Source organism: Budorcas taxicolor, chromosome 4, assembly GCF_023091745.1.
Source record: "Budorcas taxicolor isolate Tak-1 chromosome 4, Takin1.1, whole genome shotgun sequence".
Taxonomy (NCBI): domain Eukaryota; kingdom Metazoa; phylum Chordata; class Mammalia; order Artiodactyla; family Bovidae; genus Budorcas; species Budorcas taxicolor.
This window is the reverse complement of record NC_068913.1, coordinates 35,166,978-35,183,507: the sequence shown is the minus strand read 5'-3', so window position 1 is coordinate 35,183,507 and position 16,530 is coordinate 35,166,978. Positions and strand designations below refer to the sequence as shown.

At 39.9% G+C, this 16,530-nt stretch overlaps 1 protein-coding gene and 1 pseudogene across 2 annotated transcripts in view; both read left to right on the top strand.

Moving 5' to 3' along the window:
• DMTF1 (cyclin D binding myb like transcription factor 1) overlaps positions 1–16,214 on the top strand; it is a 48,719-nt gene extending 32,505 nt beyond the window's left edge. The window contains exons 12-18 of one of the 2 annotated variants that reach the window (XM_052638601.1): positions 2,128–2,356; positions 3,816–3,967; positions 11,850–11,935; positions 14,433–14,588; positions 15,096–15,470; positions 15,764–15,911; positions 16,075–16,214. In XM_052638601.1, the coding sequence (XP_052494561.1) occupies positions 2,128–2,356; positions 3,816–3,967; positions 11,850–11,935; positions 14,433–14,588; positions 15,096–15,470; positions 15,764–15,911; positions 16,075–16,184 (1,256 nt within the window). In that variant the 3' untranslated portion in view covers positions 16,185–16,214. The remainder of the gene's footprint in view (positions 1–2,127; positions 2,357–3,815; positions 3,968–11,849; positions 11,936–14,432; positions 14,589–15,095; positions 15,471–15,763; positions 15,912–16,074) is intronic. The other variant, XM_052638602.1, reaches the window with a different exon arrangement.
• Positions 6,108–7,703, top strand: LOC128046491 (U4/U6 small nuclear ribonucleoprotein Prp4-like; annotated as a pseudogene).
• Positions 16,215–16,530: the final 316 nt, after the last annotated feature.

The window sequence follows — 16,530 nt, the reverse complement described above, 5'->3', positions numbered from 1 at the left end:
TTCAAGTTTAGATTTTTTCTTCTAGTGCCGTTTCTTTTCAACTAGACCCAACTAATCCTTTATTTTTGAGCTTTGTGTAGTAAGGTGATATTTTCATAGGGACACATCTCCTCAGCCTCAAAGGTTTTATTTAGGTCTAGCATATTTCCGTTTTGTAGCAATTCAAAACTGCTCCAGATGGGAAATTTTTGTCCTATACAGGTACTTCTTAAAGCATATGTGCAGGAAGTAATTTTAATTTAAGTCCATCTGACTCTTGAACTGATGTTGGCAACAGCTTATCAACTCTTATGAAAACCTTTAGTTCAGGCATGTCCCAACTTAAGAAGAAGCTGTGTTCCGAAAGCTGTACATATTTTGCCTATTTCAAACTTGAAGAACTTTTTCCATAGAAAAAAATTGTGATCGGTGTTTCAGTCCCCAGACTAGACTGCAGATACCCAGTTCATGTATACAAATTACTGATTGATGATACTGTTAAACCTAACCTTTGTGACCAACAGCAGTATTTAGGTTCCACCACCAACTCTCACTTACCTCTCTGAACCTGTTTCCTCTGTAAAATTATGACGGTAGAATAAATGATCTCACAGTTCCCTTTTTAGCCCTCAAATTATCTGAAGGATCCACAGCCTGTGCTCAGTCTTTCAGTTAGAAATAAGTTCAGTTAGTTCTCAAGCTAGGCTTGAGCTTCCAGGGAATATATTTTTGACCTCACCCCCTAAAGTGGAATCAGGAATGTTTCCTGCTTAACCACTCCACCAGCATTATTACCTCTAAGGCAGTGAAAACAAAAATTTCACCAACTCTTATTGTGTAGTGAATGAAGCAGAAATGGGAGTTTTAGGTTTACAGTGGGACCCCAGAGGTTCATGTAAGACATTGAGCATAGAAGCCTTTTTATGAGCATAATGGAAAAACATTATGGCATTCCCTGATGGCCAGCCTGAAGGAATGCTCTGCCTGTTACCTTTCCCTGTTGCTATTTATTGTTTTGGATCAGTTGTTTTGTCTTTTGACCACACCATGAGACGACAGTCTGAGTTTCCCCTTACTTTTTTGCCATGCTAAAATAGGAGAGGAGGAACTTTGTCTTGAATCTCTGGTATCCAGAACTGTGTGTAACAGTTGAATGAATGAATCCCAGGAAGGCAGGCACATAGCCTTTTTGAAATTTGCAGCTACTAGTAGTAAGAAAATAGAAACAGAGTGGAAGACATTTTTTAAGGGGTCTCTTTTTTGTGTGTTGTTTCCCTGTTTTTCTGCTTAAGCTTTTTTAAAGAAAAAGACCAAAGGGAACATGTGATATTGTTAGTGGATTTATGGATTAAAAAAACTGAAATAGAAATATGTGTGAATACCAGTCTCAGACTTCTATTTTATCACAGCAGCTTGGAGTTGGGAAAGGAAATGATATAAATCAAGTTTTGGTTTTTATTGAAATGGGTGGGAAGCCAAGTTATTCTACTTGTCCGTCCTCATTCATTCCTGTAAGTAAAGGTCTCTGTTGAGCTTACTACTTCACTTCTGCACAGCAGGGAATCTTTGGTGGGACTAAGAAAAAAGTATAAGTTTCTGTGTCCATCAAGCCATCAATGGAACACTTCCCAGTTAGGACACAGTATATCTTGAGAGAATATAATTCTTTCTAGCTATGTTTTAGATAGTTTTTCTTTCCTTAAAGAGTCAGTTGGTGCTTTCTATTAGGATTCTATATTTTCACTTGTACTAAGAACCTTTGTTGTTTAGACGCCAAGTTGTATCCAACTGTTTATGACCCCATGAACTGTAGCCTGCCAGTCTCCTCTGTCCCTGGGATTTCCCAGGCAAGAATACTGGAGTGGGTTGCCATTTTCTACTCTAGGGGATCTTTCCGACCCAGGGATCAACCCCGTGTCTCCTGTGTTGCAGGCAGACTCTTAACCACTGAGCCACCTGGAAGCCCACTAAGAACCTTACTGGGCTAGTAACTGTATTAGTAGTTACATACAGGTTTTCCATGTCATTCAGAAATAATTCTGACAACTACTGCATACTTCGATCAGTCCTTTGAAATACAGTGCTGAATCTGATTTGCAAAATAAGAAAAAGGTAGCAGTGGTCATCTGGATGCTCTCCTTCTTTCAGGGAAGTGGACAGAAGAAGAAGAAAAGAGACTTGCAGAGGTGGTGCATGAATTGACAAGCACTGAGCCAGGTGACATAGTCACACAGGGTGTGTCTTGGGCAGCTGTGGCAGAACGAGTGGGTACTCGCTCAGAAAAGCAGTGTCGTTCTAAATGGCTCAACTACCTGAACTGGAAGCAGAGCGGAGGTACCGAATGGACCAAGGAAGATGAAATCAATCTCATCCTCAGGTTTGTGTCCTACATCTTCTCATGGCAAAAGCTGCAGAACTGCTGTGGCTGTCTAGGTTGATTTTACTCTTTTGGTTTCCATAGATGCCATCTTTTCCATAGAGAGCCACTGTTTAAAATCCTATTTCATATTGAGCTCTTTTTTGTTTTGTGTTTGTTCCTCTTTTAGTGGATTTAGTGCTCGTGCAGAGTACCAGATTGAAGGCGTGGAGACTGAAGTCCTCCCTCTGTCCGCAGAACAGGTGTGGCACAGGCCGCGCCAGTGCAGCTTTCCCACTGTCCCACCACTGTGCCTCAGTCCTGGCCAAGAGGGACCATGTTGAGGGTAAGAGGGCTGTCAGTCTCCATGCCCTTCAATCTTTGGCTACTGTGCTAATAAGATAACCCACATTAGTTATCTCCCACCTTCAAATTGGACCAAATTAGACACTTCCAGTTCATACATATCCAAAGATAGCTTTTAGGAATAATCCTAAACTTATTGTTAAATTAGTTGGTTTAAGACTCAGTGACTCAGTGGCCAAAAATACCAGCTAGAACTTTTGTGGCTACTCCCTACTGAAAATCAAAATCCTGACAGTTAACTAGAAAACATATAGACCATTAAAACCCCAAATTTAGCTGTACTATTTTGTGTTAATTGTGGGGTTTGGGGTTGCTGCTCAAGCACTGTTTTATCTTTTTATCATTTTCTTTTGAGTTTTATTTTAATATAGCTTTTCCCCAGCTAGTCATCTTTATAAATAGTTCTTTTCTGAAAATGAAAGTTGCTCAGTCGCATCCAACTCTTTGCAACCCCATAGAATTTTCCAGGCCAGAATACTGGAGTGGGTAGCCGTTCCCTTCTCCAGGGATCTTCCCAATCCAGGGATCAAACACAGGTCTTCCACATTGTAGGATCATTCTTTACTTCAGCCTGAGCCATCAGGGAAACCCAAGCCATCTGGAATGTGTAGCCTATCCCTTCTCCAGCAGATCTTCCCGACCCAGGAATTAAACCAGGTTCTCCTGCATTACAGGCAGATTTTTTTACCAGCTGAGCTGTGAGGGAAGCCCCATTCTTTTCTAAGTAATTTTATTTTACAACTGGAAGAGCTCAGATCTAGAAAATAGCATTATATAACACACTATAAAACATTATAGAACACTATACAACCAAACCTGTTCATTTTCTGTTCTAACTTTTAGCTCTTCCCTTTCCTTCACAGTTCTGGTTCTGGCCATATTTATGTTTCAGCACACTGGTAGTACCATTAACGAAAGGCTATCACTGTGGTACGTCTTAGCTCTTAGCTCAGGAAGCAGGCCTGCACTCCCGCAGTCCATCCTTTCCCACGTACCTAGCATCTCAGTGACACACCCTGCCATTCCCTTTACTGCCGGTGGCATCACCTCTAGTCAGAAGAGGATTCTTGGGGAGAAACAAACATCTAACAGATGCTTATTTTGTAACCTATAGGATAGCAGAGCTTGATGTAGCTGATGAAAATGACATAAACTGGGATCTGTTAGCAGAGGGATGGAGCAGTGTCCGTTCACCACAGTGGCTTCGAAGTAAATGGTGGACCATCAAAAGGCAAATCGCAAACCATAAGGATGTTTCGTTCCCTGGTAATGTATTATTTGCTCCTTAAGTCCTTACCTTATCTTAAATACTCAAGGAATTAGCAGTTAGAAGTTCTTTGCCTCCGCTGAAGAGAGATGAATCATGGTAGATTTTACTTCAACCTCTGTCCTGTTTCTTTGGATAACAAACTTTCCTTGAGCAGAGTTAATATGATTTGTAATTCTCAAAGCACCAAGGATAGAATTACACATATTTACACACATTCTTCTCAGACAAACTGTGAAGAGGAAATAAATTTCACATGTGTTTTCATTGCATACAAAGATATAAGAAATTACATTTAAATCAACTTTTAGGAATTGAGTAATTTTGAATTACTTAACTGCATTATTTAGAGAAATTCTGTGGAGATTTATTTTGTAGAACAAAGGCTGGTAAGTTTCTAGTTTCATTTATTGTGTAAATCTAGAGATCTTAGGTTTGTTTAAAAGTGAAGTATAGCTTACTTTTCCACTTCACTGTCTGCTCTGTACTTAGGCACTGAACCAGGTAGTGCTGTCTTTGATTTAGGTAATCAAATTCACTCTCACTGATATAGTGCTCCAGCTTCATTTTTGCAAAGGTAAATTAAATGCTGAGGAATTTGGCTTGATGAAAATGTGATTTTTTTTTTTCCTAAATACTCAGTTACAAATTTATTTTGCATTTTAAAAAGTATAGTATAACCATTAGACTGAAGGAATACTTAGGTAACAGGAACCCAGCATCACCTGGGATGACTGATGTAGTTTATCATGATTAGTAGAGGAGCTGGCTTTACAGGAGCTCAAGTTGTTTGCATACTGCTGTTGGGAAAAACTCAGCTGCCACTCTCTGGTTGTAACTTAGATGACAGCCAACTGTTCCTGCAGTGGCTAAAACAGTCAAGTGCCATTTGAGTCAGGGCAGGGGGTGGGTACACGATTCATTACTGGATAAAAATAAGTTAGTTTTCTTCCTAAATAAGAATTTTATCAAGAAGCCCTAAGACATAGAAAATGTTGTATTTCTATGTTCCTTACAGTGGCTATTAATGTAGCTTTGATGGCAAGAACAACATTCAGTTGTGAATTTTTTAAAAAATCTGTTTTGATAGATAACATTTCCAAAAATTTCCAGACAGGTTGTGGTTTTTAAATATTTTTATTATTATTTTGGTAAGATGTCATATCCTATATACAACTATTTATTCCAAATACTTTCCCTCCTTACCCCCCACCTCCCTTGCTGCTTAGATGGTGGTCTGTCGGAGAATCAATGTTCTTTTTGTCTACCCATCTCCCTTCAGTCTTGATAAAAGGTCTTAAACAGTTACATGAAAATCAAAAAAACAACCCAACGCTTTTGGAGAATAAATCAGGACCTGGAGTTCCAAACAGTAATTCCAATTCCAGTGTACAGCATGTTCAGATCAGAGTTGCCCGCTTGGAAGACAATGCTGCCATCTCTCCAAGCCCCATGACAGCCCTACAGATTCCCGTCCAGATCACTCACGTCTGTAAGTAACCTCAGGACTCCTTGCTATTTGACCTGTGCGATTTAGTGAATGGCTCTGACACCTTTCAGTCTTCTAGAATTTTGACAGAAATTTATCCAAGTTGACGAATTAAAGGAGATCTAAGGCATTTTATGTTTATTAGCTTGATAAATATTTGCAAAGGATGAATGTGTAACAGGAAAGACTGATAACCAACTGCCCAGCCATTATAAACCATTTTAAATCATCTTACTTTCTAGATGTTATAAAGAATTAATGGTTAATAGAAAACTACTTAAAATACTGTCAGTAAAGTAATGCTCAAAATTCTCCAAGCCAGGCTTCAACAATACGTGAACTGTGAACTTCCAAATGTTAAAGCTGGTTTTAGAAAAGGCACAGGAACCAGAGATCAAATTGCCAACATCCGCTGGATCATCAAAAAAGCAAGAGAGTTCCAGAAAAACATCTATTTCTGCTTTATTGACTATGCCAAAGCCTTTGACTGTGTGGATCACAATAAACTATGGAAAATTCTGAAAGAGATGGGAATACCAGACCACCTGACCTGCCTCTTGCGAAACCTGTATGCAGGTCAAGAAGCAACAGTTAGAACTGGACATGGGCTGGGTGCGCGGTGAATGGTCTGAAACATAGAGCACGGCTTTCGCTGGGGCTTCACGGCCCCAGAGCCCAGCATGGCTTCCTCACGACCCTCCTCCACAGCAACCAAAACTAAGGCACCAGATGACTTAGTGGCTTCTGTTGTGAAGAAACCACACATCTATTATGGAAGTTTGGAAGAGAAGGAGAGGGAGCATCTGGCCAAAGGAGAATCTGGGCTTTTGAGAAAAGAAGGACTCAAAACAGGAATTGAAGCAGAAAATATTAACATAACCTCTGGAGAAGTGTTTGAAATTGAAGAGCACATCACTGAGAGACAGGCTGAAGTGTTAGCAGAGTTTGAGAGAAGGAAGCGAGCCTGGCAGATCAACATTTCCACAGATAACTCAGAGGTCAAGGTTTGCCTTAGAGCTTTGGGGAACCCATCACACTTTTTGGAGAAGGTCCTGCTGAAAGAAGAGAAAGGTTAAGAAATATCCTCTCAGTGGTCGGTACCAATGCCTTAAAAAAGACCAAAAAAGATGATGAGAAATCAAAGAAGTCCAAAGAAGAGTATCAGCAGACCTGGGACCATGAAGGACCAAACAACCTGAAGGTTGCTAGACTGTAGATTGCTAATTATTCACTGCCCAGGGCAATGAAACGCTTAGAAGAGGCCCATCTTCATAAAGAGATTCCTGATACAACTAGAACCTCCCAGATGCAAGAGCTGCACAAATCTCTCTGATCTTTGAATAATTTCTGCAGTCAGATTGGGGATGATCGGCCTATCTTCTACTGTCACTTTAGTCCCAATTCCAAAATGCTGGCCACAGCTTGTTGGAGTGGGCTTTGCAAGCTCTGGTCTGTTCCCGATTGAAACCTCCTTCACACTCTTCGAGGCCATAACACAAACGTGGGAGGGATCGTATTCCATCCCAAATCCATGGTCTCCTTGGACCAAAAAGACGTCAGTCTGGCCTCTTGTGCTGCTGATGGTTCTGTGAAGCTGTGGAGCCTTGACAGTGATGAACCTGTGGCAGATATTGGAGGCCACACAGTGCGTGTGGCCCATGTAATGTGGCATCCATCAGGACATTTCTTAGGTACCACCTGCTATGACCGATCATGGCGCTTATGGGATTTGGAAGCTCAAGAGGAGATCCTGCATCAGGAGGGCCACAGCATGGGTGTGTATGACATTGCCTTCCATCAAGATGGCTCTTTGGCTGGCCCTGAGGGACTGGATGCATTTGGCCGGGTTTTGGGACCTGCGCACAGGATGTTGTATCATGTTCCTAGAAGGTCACCTGAAGGAAATATATGGAATAAATTTCTCCCCCAATGGCTACCACATTGCAACTGGCAGTGGTGACAACACCTGCAAAGTGTGGAACCTTCGACAGAGACGTTGTGTCTGTACCATTCCTGCCCATCAGAACTTAGTGACAGGTGTCAAGTTTGAGCCTATCCATGGGAATTTCTTCCTTACTGGTGCCTATGATAACACAGCCAAGATCTGGACTCACCCAGGCTGGTCCCCTCTGGAGACTCTGGCCAGCCACGAAGGCTAAGTGATGGGCCTAGACATTTCTTCCAATGGACAGGTCATAGCCACTTGCTCCTATGACAGGACCTTCAAGCTCTGGATGGCTGATTAGGCAGGACCATGGAAGGAAGGACTCAAGCCTCACTGTCCCTTTAAAGCCATTTTCAAAAGAAAGGAATTAATATGTTTTGTTCTATCATGTGTTTTGCCAATTACCATGTATGTAGATTCTCAAAAGAATTGAATTTCTGTCTCAGCTCCCACTTCAGGCAAGCAGCTCAATCCCTGAGTGTTGATCAACCCCTTCCATGGTTGAAAAATTTTAGTTTTCATCTTCAAGCCCCTCCATGAACTTTATAGACATTGTTTTTATTAATCTTTATTTGAATGCCCTCTTGCTTCCCTCAAAGCACTCAGGATTTTTACTTCTTGAAACCTGGCTTTCCATTACATGGTACATGTTTCAGGATTCCATGTGACCCAGAGAGCAAGATGGCTGTGCTCTATGCAGGAAGCCCTCAGGTAGAGAAGCACGTCTCACTGTGCACTGGCTGAACAGTACCTGACAGAGCGAGAACCCTGAGAATGTAAGGCGAAGACGTAGACCACACCTGTGTCCTGGGTTACGCAGTAGAGGTTTTACCTCATCCTGTTGAGTTCATTTGGAATGCTAGCTGCATCGGGAAGTTCAGAACTGAGCATCTGCCTCTTCAGAAAATGTCTTCCATTTTTGCTTTGAAGTTTGGCATCCTTTTGTGTTATCCCAAAGCTAGGCCAATGTGTCAAGATTCAATGAAATTTTTAGAAAGCAAAAAAAAAAAGAACTGGACATGGAACAACAGACTGGTTCCAAGTAGGAAAAGGAGTACGTCAAGGCTGTATATGGTCACTCTGCTTATTTAACTTACATGCAGAATACATCATGAGAAACACTGGGCTGGAAGAAGCACAAGCTGGAATCAGGATTGCTGAGAGAAATATCAATAACCTCAGATAAGCAGATAACACCACCCTTATGGCAGAAAGTGAAGAGGAACTAAAAAGCCTCTTGATGAACATGAAAGAGGAGAGTGAAAAAGTTGTTTAAAGCTCAACATTCAGAATACTAAGATCATGGCATCTGGTCCCATCACTTCATGGGAAATAGATGTGGAAACAGTGTCAGACTTTATTTTGGGGGACTCCAAAATCACTGCAGATGGTGATTGCAGCCATGAAATTAAAAAATGCTTAAACTTCTTGGAAGGAAAGTTATGACCAACCTAGATAGTATATTCAAAAGCAGAGACATTACTTTGCCATCAAAGGTCTGTTTAGTCAAAGGGATGGTTTTTCCCTTTGTATGGATGTGAGAGTTGGACTATAAAGAAAGCTGGGTGCCAAAGAATTGATGCTTTTAAACTGTGGTGTTGGAGAAGACTCTTGAGAGTCCCTTGGACTGCAAGGAGGTCCAACCAGTCCATCCTAAAGGAGATCAGTCCTGGGTGTTCATTGGAAGGAATGATGCTAAAGCTGAAACGCCAGTACTTTGGCCACCTGATGGGAAGAGTTGACTCATTGGACAAGACCCTGATGCTGAGAGGGATTGGGGGCAGGAGGAGAAGGGGACGACAGAGGATGAGATGGCTGGATGGCATCACCGACTCAATGGACATGAGTTTGAGTGAACTCCAGGAGTTGGTGATGGACAGGGAGGCCTGGCGTGCTGCAATTCATGGTGTCGCGAAGAGTCGGACATGACTGAGCAACTGAACTGAACTGAAGCAAGGGCATAGAGTCCCTAGGATGGCACATCATTTGTAGTAATTCACCAGAAGACATACAAATGATTGGAGGTGAAATGTCGAAGAAATGGGTTTTGGTGAGGTTGAAAAAGATTTTCTTGAGGGAGTAAACCCAGTTTCCTACAGGGATTGTTTTGTTTACCTCTCTGGTATAAACAGAGGCTTCCCTGGTGGCTCAGTTGGTAAAGAATCTGCCTGCGATTCGGGAGACCTGGGTTTGATTCCTGGGTTGGGAAGATCCCCTGGAGAAGGGAATGGCTACCCACTCCAGTACTCTGGCCTGAAGAATTCGATGGACCAAGGAGCCTGGCAGGCTACAGTCATGGGGACACAACTGAGTGACTTTCAACTTTCTCTTTTCCTTAGCCTCTGACTGACATCTTCTTGTGCTTAATGAGATGAGAACCCAGTGAGTTATAGGGAGAGAAATTTATTTTCTAAGATCTAAGCCAAGTTGATCTACCTTTCTTTCTATTATAGAGGGACAGAAAAGGAAAGAATGAGGATAAAAATCTCAGAACCATATTATTTTTTCATTTTTATCTCACTTTTTCCCCCTCCACAATGTTATTTGCCTATAGAAAGGCCATTGCTAAGGGTTTTTCAGTCACTGGGTATTATTCTCAGTCCAGAGATTATTGGCATTTTGAGTGGGACAGCCCTCTGTTGGCAGGATGTCCTCCTACACACTGCAAGATGTGCAGGGTCCCCTGATGTCAGCCACAAAATGCCAAACGGTGCTTTCCAGTCAGTGTGGCAGATGCAGGCAACTCACAGGTTCTCATATGTACTCTGTGGTCCCATTTGGGAATCTCTGGACCACTTAGTTGGCATTATTAACACTGTATTTCTGGGAATTCCATGGCAGATGTTTAAATTAATTATGCTTGTCTTATTCTTAAAGTTCTAATTTAAATGTGCATATTAGCTTTAGCTTTCTACCAGTATAGTTAAACATGAAGAATTTATTTTCTTTTACCCTGCTGGTTTTGTTTTATAGTCTTAAGAATTGCAAAGCAAGTGAAATTACTAATCCACCATAAATATGAGAGATTCTGTTGGCTAAAAATTGTTTATGCATGGAGAAAGTTATAATTTTCCTTGGCTACTGGGTTGATTCTTACTGGGAAAATAGCAAACATTTTATAAATGGTGCCTTAATATTCATGCTTTCTCAAAAATGCATACTTTTTTAAGTATTAGAATAATTTTGCTTCATCTAGTAAGAAATACGGGTACAGTAAGAGTTTTACAAGACACCCATTATTCTTGGCATTTGAGCTAAAATCTCATGATTGTTTCTTTATTAGAGGTCAGGGATGCAGACTATTTAGGGCCGGAACAGTACATATATGTTAGGCTTTGCAGGCTAGATAGATCTCGATGGAATTCTCTATTTTTGTTTTTACACAATCCTCTAAAAATGTAAAAACCATTCTTAGCCTTGAGCCACATTTGTCCCCAGCCATAATTTGCTTACCTTTGATTTAGGTTATTTATCTGAAATCAAATTATTCTAAGTATGATCTTAAGAATCCATGAACTAGTCAGAGAAATAACAGGAATTAAGTACATATCTCTTAAACTGAGAAGTATTATAGTCAGAATATAATAAACAAAAAACGTTATACATTAGAAGTCAATTTCAAAGCATTTTCCACGTGGATGTACCTTCAAGTGGGACTGAAAGCACCAAGAGAGCTCACATTTCTTCTAGTTTGCTGTAGTTCTGTATAACCTTGAGCAGACATGATCTAGTCTGAGCTTCAGTTAACATACCTGTCTGATCTCTAAAGTGCTATTCATTCACCCAGTACAGTCATTTGAAACAATACTGCATGTATTTAATCTTTTTGATCCTCACAACTACTGTATGAGATAGACAGGGCAAGTAAAGTCTCTGAACATTAGTAGTTTGGATTAAAGTAAGTTATTTGCCTGGATTTACATTACCAGAAGTGATGTCACTAGAACTAAAATCTAGTGTTCTCGGACATCTCTGTATTCCAGACATCTATACCATCTTACCAAAAGATACAGGAAAACGTAGCATTTTATCAAATTCCTGTATCTTTGCAGGTTAGCCTTAGTGTATTCCTCTTTCTTACTAACATTAGAAATATTTTATGATCTATGCCAGAGTTAGCAAATTTTGCCTCTGTCATAACTACTCAACTGCCCTTGTAGTGCAAAAGCAACTATAGAAAATACATAACCAAGTAGGCTTGACTGTGTTCCTATAATACTTCATTTATAAAAACTGGTTGTGAGCTGGATCTGGCCGTGAGTCATGGTTTACTAACCCTTATCTATGCCATCCCAGACAGATCCATTAGATTTCTTATCTCTTATTAAATGATTGTGGGTTTCCAGGCCAATTATTCAATATGAAATTGCCCTTCTAATTAATTGAATACACTAAGGAAATTGAAATTTAGAAAGTGTTTTATTTATTGTCCTTGTTCTTACCACAGCTTCAGCAGACTCCGCTGCTGCTACTGTTGACTCGGAAACAATAACACTAAACAGTGGAACACTACAGACATTTGAGATTCTTCCAGTGAGTAACTACTTTAAAAAGCCATATTATGTATAAGATCAGTTGGTATCAGTTTTAGAAATATTACATAAGCAAATGAAATATAAAAATTAATCTGATTGTCAGTAAGTGTAACTATATCCATGATTTTGGAAGCCAGATGGTTAGAAGACAACATAAATCAGACTTCTGCTTTTTATAATTAATTTTAGTCTTTCTTTTTCAATCTGATATAAACCAATAACATATTTTTCTTATATAGATGAAAATGACAATGCTAACACATAGGGTACATGCTATATATTTTTATCGAGTTGTAAACAAGTTCATATTGGTTGAGGAAAAGTTTATGGAATGAATTATTTAACAGAGTAACACTGCACTAGCCATTGAGGATACAGGATTTAAAAGTCCTAGTCATAAATGATGTAGCCACTTGGGCAAAGAATCTTGCAGTCCCTTAAAAGGTTAAACATACAGTTACCATATGACCCACCAATTCTAATCCCAAGTATACCTAAGAAAAATGAAAACATTACGTCCACGTAAAAACTTGTACATGAATGTTCATAACCAAAAAGTAGAAATAATCCAAATGTCCATCCACTGATAAATGGGTAAATAAAATGTGCTATAGACATACAAATGATTATTTGGCAGTAAAAAGTATGCTACCATAAGGATGAACCTTGAACCTTATGCAAAGTGAAAGAAATGGGACACAAAATATATAGTACAGGACTCCCATTTGATATGTCAAAAATGGGCAAATCTGTAGAGACAGAACATAGATTAGAGGTTAACTATGCTAAGAGATGGGATATATCTGCTAATTTAAATGTAATTTCTTTGCAGGGGGTGAAAATTTAAAAACAGCCCCAGTTCTTTGCCTGATTTCTAAAATAGGTAAACCCAAAATTATTGGTTCAGTTTTCATGAAGAAAATATTTTATTTAAATTATGTCAAGATTTCTTTGCTGTGAAAAATATAAGGAGTATTAGTACATGAGTTTATTTATATCCTGCTGCTGCTGCTAAGTCGCTTCAGTCGTGTCCAACTCTGTGCGACCCCACAGACGGCAGCCCACCAGGCTCCCCCGTCCCTGGGATTCTCCAGGCAAGAATACTGGAGTGGGTTGCCATTTCCTTCTCCTATACACAGCCAAATCTCATAATGGCCCACAGAGCAAAAGATTCTCTTTTGGAACTTCTACTAGGCTGCTTGCTTAACCTAAGCCTTGGTTTCCTAATTCAGTGGTCTCCAAAACAGAGCTGTAAAAGTCATTTGTCACAGGTACAAATTACCTTTTTTTGCCACCTTCCCCCAGGCCAAATAAATAATGTATACACATATATTTGAGGTACATGTTCAGGTTTTAACTTATGAGGTCACATTCAAAGATTTAGAGACTTCTGTCCTAATTTATTAATAAAGCATAATAGTGCCTCAGCTCCAAAAATGTATAAGCATTAAATGTATTTAAGTATATTAAAATATGCATATATGATATACATGTATATATAAAGTATTTACTATACCACCTGATGATATGTGATGAATAAATACAACCTTTGGAAAAAGGCAGCTTTCACTTTTATGAAGAGGGAGAGGGAGAAGTGAGTTAATCCCCGGTGCATGCCAGGCACCATCACAATCATTTCTAATCCTCAACAAACCTTTCTGTGAGAAGTAGGTATTATCCCTGCTTTCATGTTTAAGAAACCTAGATTCAGTGAGTCAGGAGCCAGTAGAGCTGCTGTGAAGGAAGTCCACAAGACCACGTCAGACTAGAGACCAGGATTTAGGATTTAGGACCGTCACCTCCAGCTCTAAGTGCACATGCTCTTCCTTCAGAGTTTTGGGGTAAACCAAACTCACATTACCATGGAGAAGCTTATGGTTGTGAAACGTGTGTTGCTGTTCGGTATTTTTGTTACACTTCCATAAAATATCTCAGTATACTATCAGTTAAGCAGTTTTCAATTAAGAATTTTTTCTTTCAGCAGAAGACTAATTGCTATTTCTGTACATTTTCTCCTAACATAAAAATTTTCTAAAATTATACTATGAAAAAAAATCTATTCAAGTAAGTAAACACTGCCATAGTGCCTTTTCAAAGATGTGAAGCTTTTTAAGTGGGAGACTGCTAGGTTTTATGTGCTGCAGAGAAAGGATAAAGAGTGCTGGGTTACTGCGCTGGAAACAGTGGTTTATGAGGCAGTGTCTTGGACTGAAATTGAGCTGAAACCAGACCATAGACACACAGGGCATGAAGAGTAGGATCAGGGCCTTTCCTCTCTGTTAAACCTGCAGGCTGAGAAATGACTTACAACACATAAGTAGTCCAGAATATTATGCTTTTTATTTTATTATTTTCACCTTTATGATTGGTATCAAGTACATTTGTGGCTAGTAAAGTCCCCATTTTAGATGTAAAGCTAGACGTAGTGAGCACTAAGTCTGCTTACTGGGTGGTATGATGCACCTTTGTTGACCTTATTTTTCTTTTTCCTTTAGTCTTTCCATTTACAGCCCACTGGCACTCCAGGCACCTACCTGCTTCAGACAAGCTCAAGCCAAGGCCTTCCCCTCACTCTGACTGCTAGTCCCACAGTCACCCTGGCAGCTGCTGCTCCTGCTTCTCCTGAACAGATCATTGTTCATGCTTTATCTGTATGTCATTTTACATAAATTCCTTGATTTTTCTAATTTCTATAGAAAAGACTAACTAAACTGAAAAGTGTCACCAGAGATAGAACTCATACCCTGGGGGAGGAGGGAAATACATTTTGAGCTCCAAGACTTCAGGACCTGTTAGGGACCAGAATTAGTTGATATATAATATTAAGAGCCAATAGTACTGTAATCCATGGATTTAAACTATTCTTCTACCACTATTGTCCCAGGAGCATGTTTTACACCTTCACTGGGGCACTTCCCTTATTCCTGTACATGAGATGGACGTACATTAGGGGAAAGGGGCTCCTAGGAGTGCAGAGGCCCCAGTAGGTCAAGAAACAGGAGTTCTAGAAGAACATGGTAAGAACACTGCAGATCCAGAGGTGAGAGGCATGGAGGGGACACCAGGGCACCACGTGAAAGGTCATTTGTTGTCTATAACTTTAGGCTGGTACGTACTTTTTCATCTTGCCACTGATTGTTTTTGTTAACATTCTATAGCCAGAACATTTGTTGAACACAAGTGACGTCACAGTGCAGTGTCACGCACCAAGAGTCATCATTCAGACAGTTGCCACAGAGGACATCGCCTCTTCCATATCCCAAGCAGAACTGACAGTGGATAGTGATATTCACTCATCTGATTTTCCTGAGCCTCCAGATGCCCTAGAAGCAGACACTTTCCCAGATGAAATTCATCAGCCTAAGATTACAGTAGAGCCGTCATTTAATGATGCTCATATATCCAAATTCAGTGACCAAAATAGCACAGAACTGATGAATAGTATTATGGTCAGAACAGAAGAAGAAATCTCTGACACCCACCTTAAACAAGAGGACGAACCCTCCCCGTTAGCCCGGGCTTATGTTACTGAAGTAAGTTGCACTTAAACAGCCTTAAGCCTCAAACCTGCAGTTTGGGAAAAGTCTAGAGCAGGACCTGCCACTGAATTGGTTCTTTTAAATTATTTTTTTGCTAGTATGTAAAACTTCAGAGTGTGAGGTTATTATTATTTTTGTCTGTTTAAGACCTTAACTTTGACTTCTTTATAGTCTAACTTTAAAGTAGGATAGTATTTGAAAGTCCTTTCAAGCCTAAATGTGTTTGGGGACTTAAGAGAAACAAGGAATATGAAACAGAATCTTTTTTTTTGTTTGTTATTACTTAGGATTTAGGGTCACCTACCATAGAAGAGCAAGTTCATCAAACAACAATTGATGATGAAACGATACTTATTGTTCCTTCACCACATGGCTTTATCCAGACATCTGATGTTATAGATACTGAATCCGTCTTGCCTTTGACAACACTAACAGGTACTGTAACTCCATCATGTGCCTGATAAATCTTAAGGGGGCAGTCAGGCAGTGAGTCTTGTTAAATTTTCACTTTGGTAGAAGAACACTTTTCTAAATTCTTTGATGTGGATTAGATGATATATATACATTTAGGATCAACTTGAAACTTATCTCATTACAGATCCCATACTCCAGCATCATCAAGAAGAATCAAACATCATTGGATCATCTCTGGGCAGTCCTGTCTCAGAAGACTCAAAAGATGTTGAGGATTTGGTACACTGTCATTAGGTAATTCTTAGAAACAAGCCATTCAGGCAAAGCCACACTGTTCATTATATCTCCAAAGAAATAGGAGCAACCCCCAAGAGGCTTAATTTACCATTCCTCTGGCTTTTGAATAGCTACAGTGCTCAAGCCACATACAGTGTTGCTGCTATGACTTTTTACCTCTTTAAATATATCATCTGAGGTCTAGTCTTAGAACAGTATGTAGTTGAGTGGAGCACTAGGGTCTTAACTGCAGAGATCCCGGTAATTAGTATTTCTTGTCAGCAGGGAATTTGATTCACTTTAGCTGAGAGAATTTTGAAATCGCCAAAGCTTAACTACTGTTTTAAAAGCAGTAATATTCATC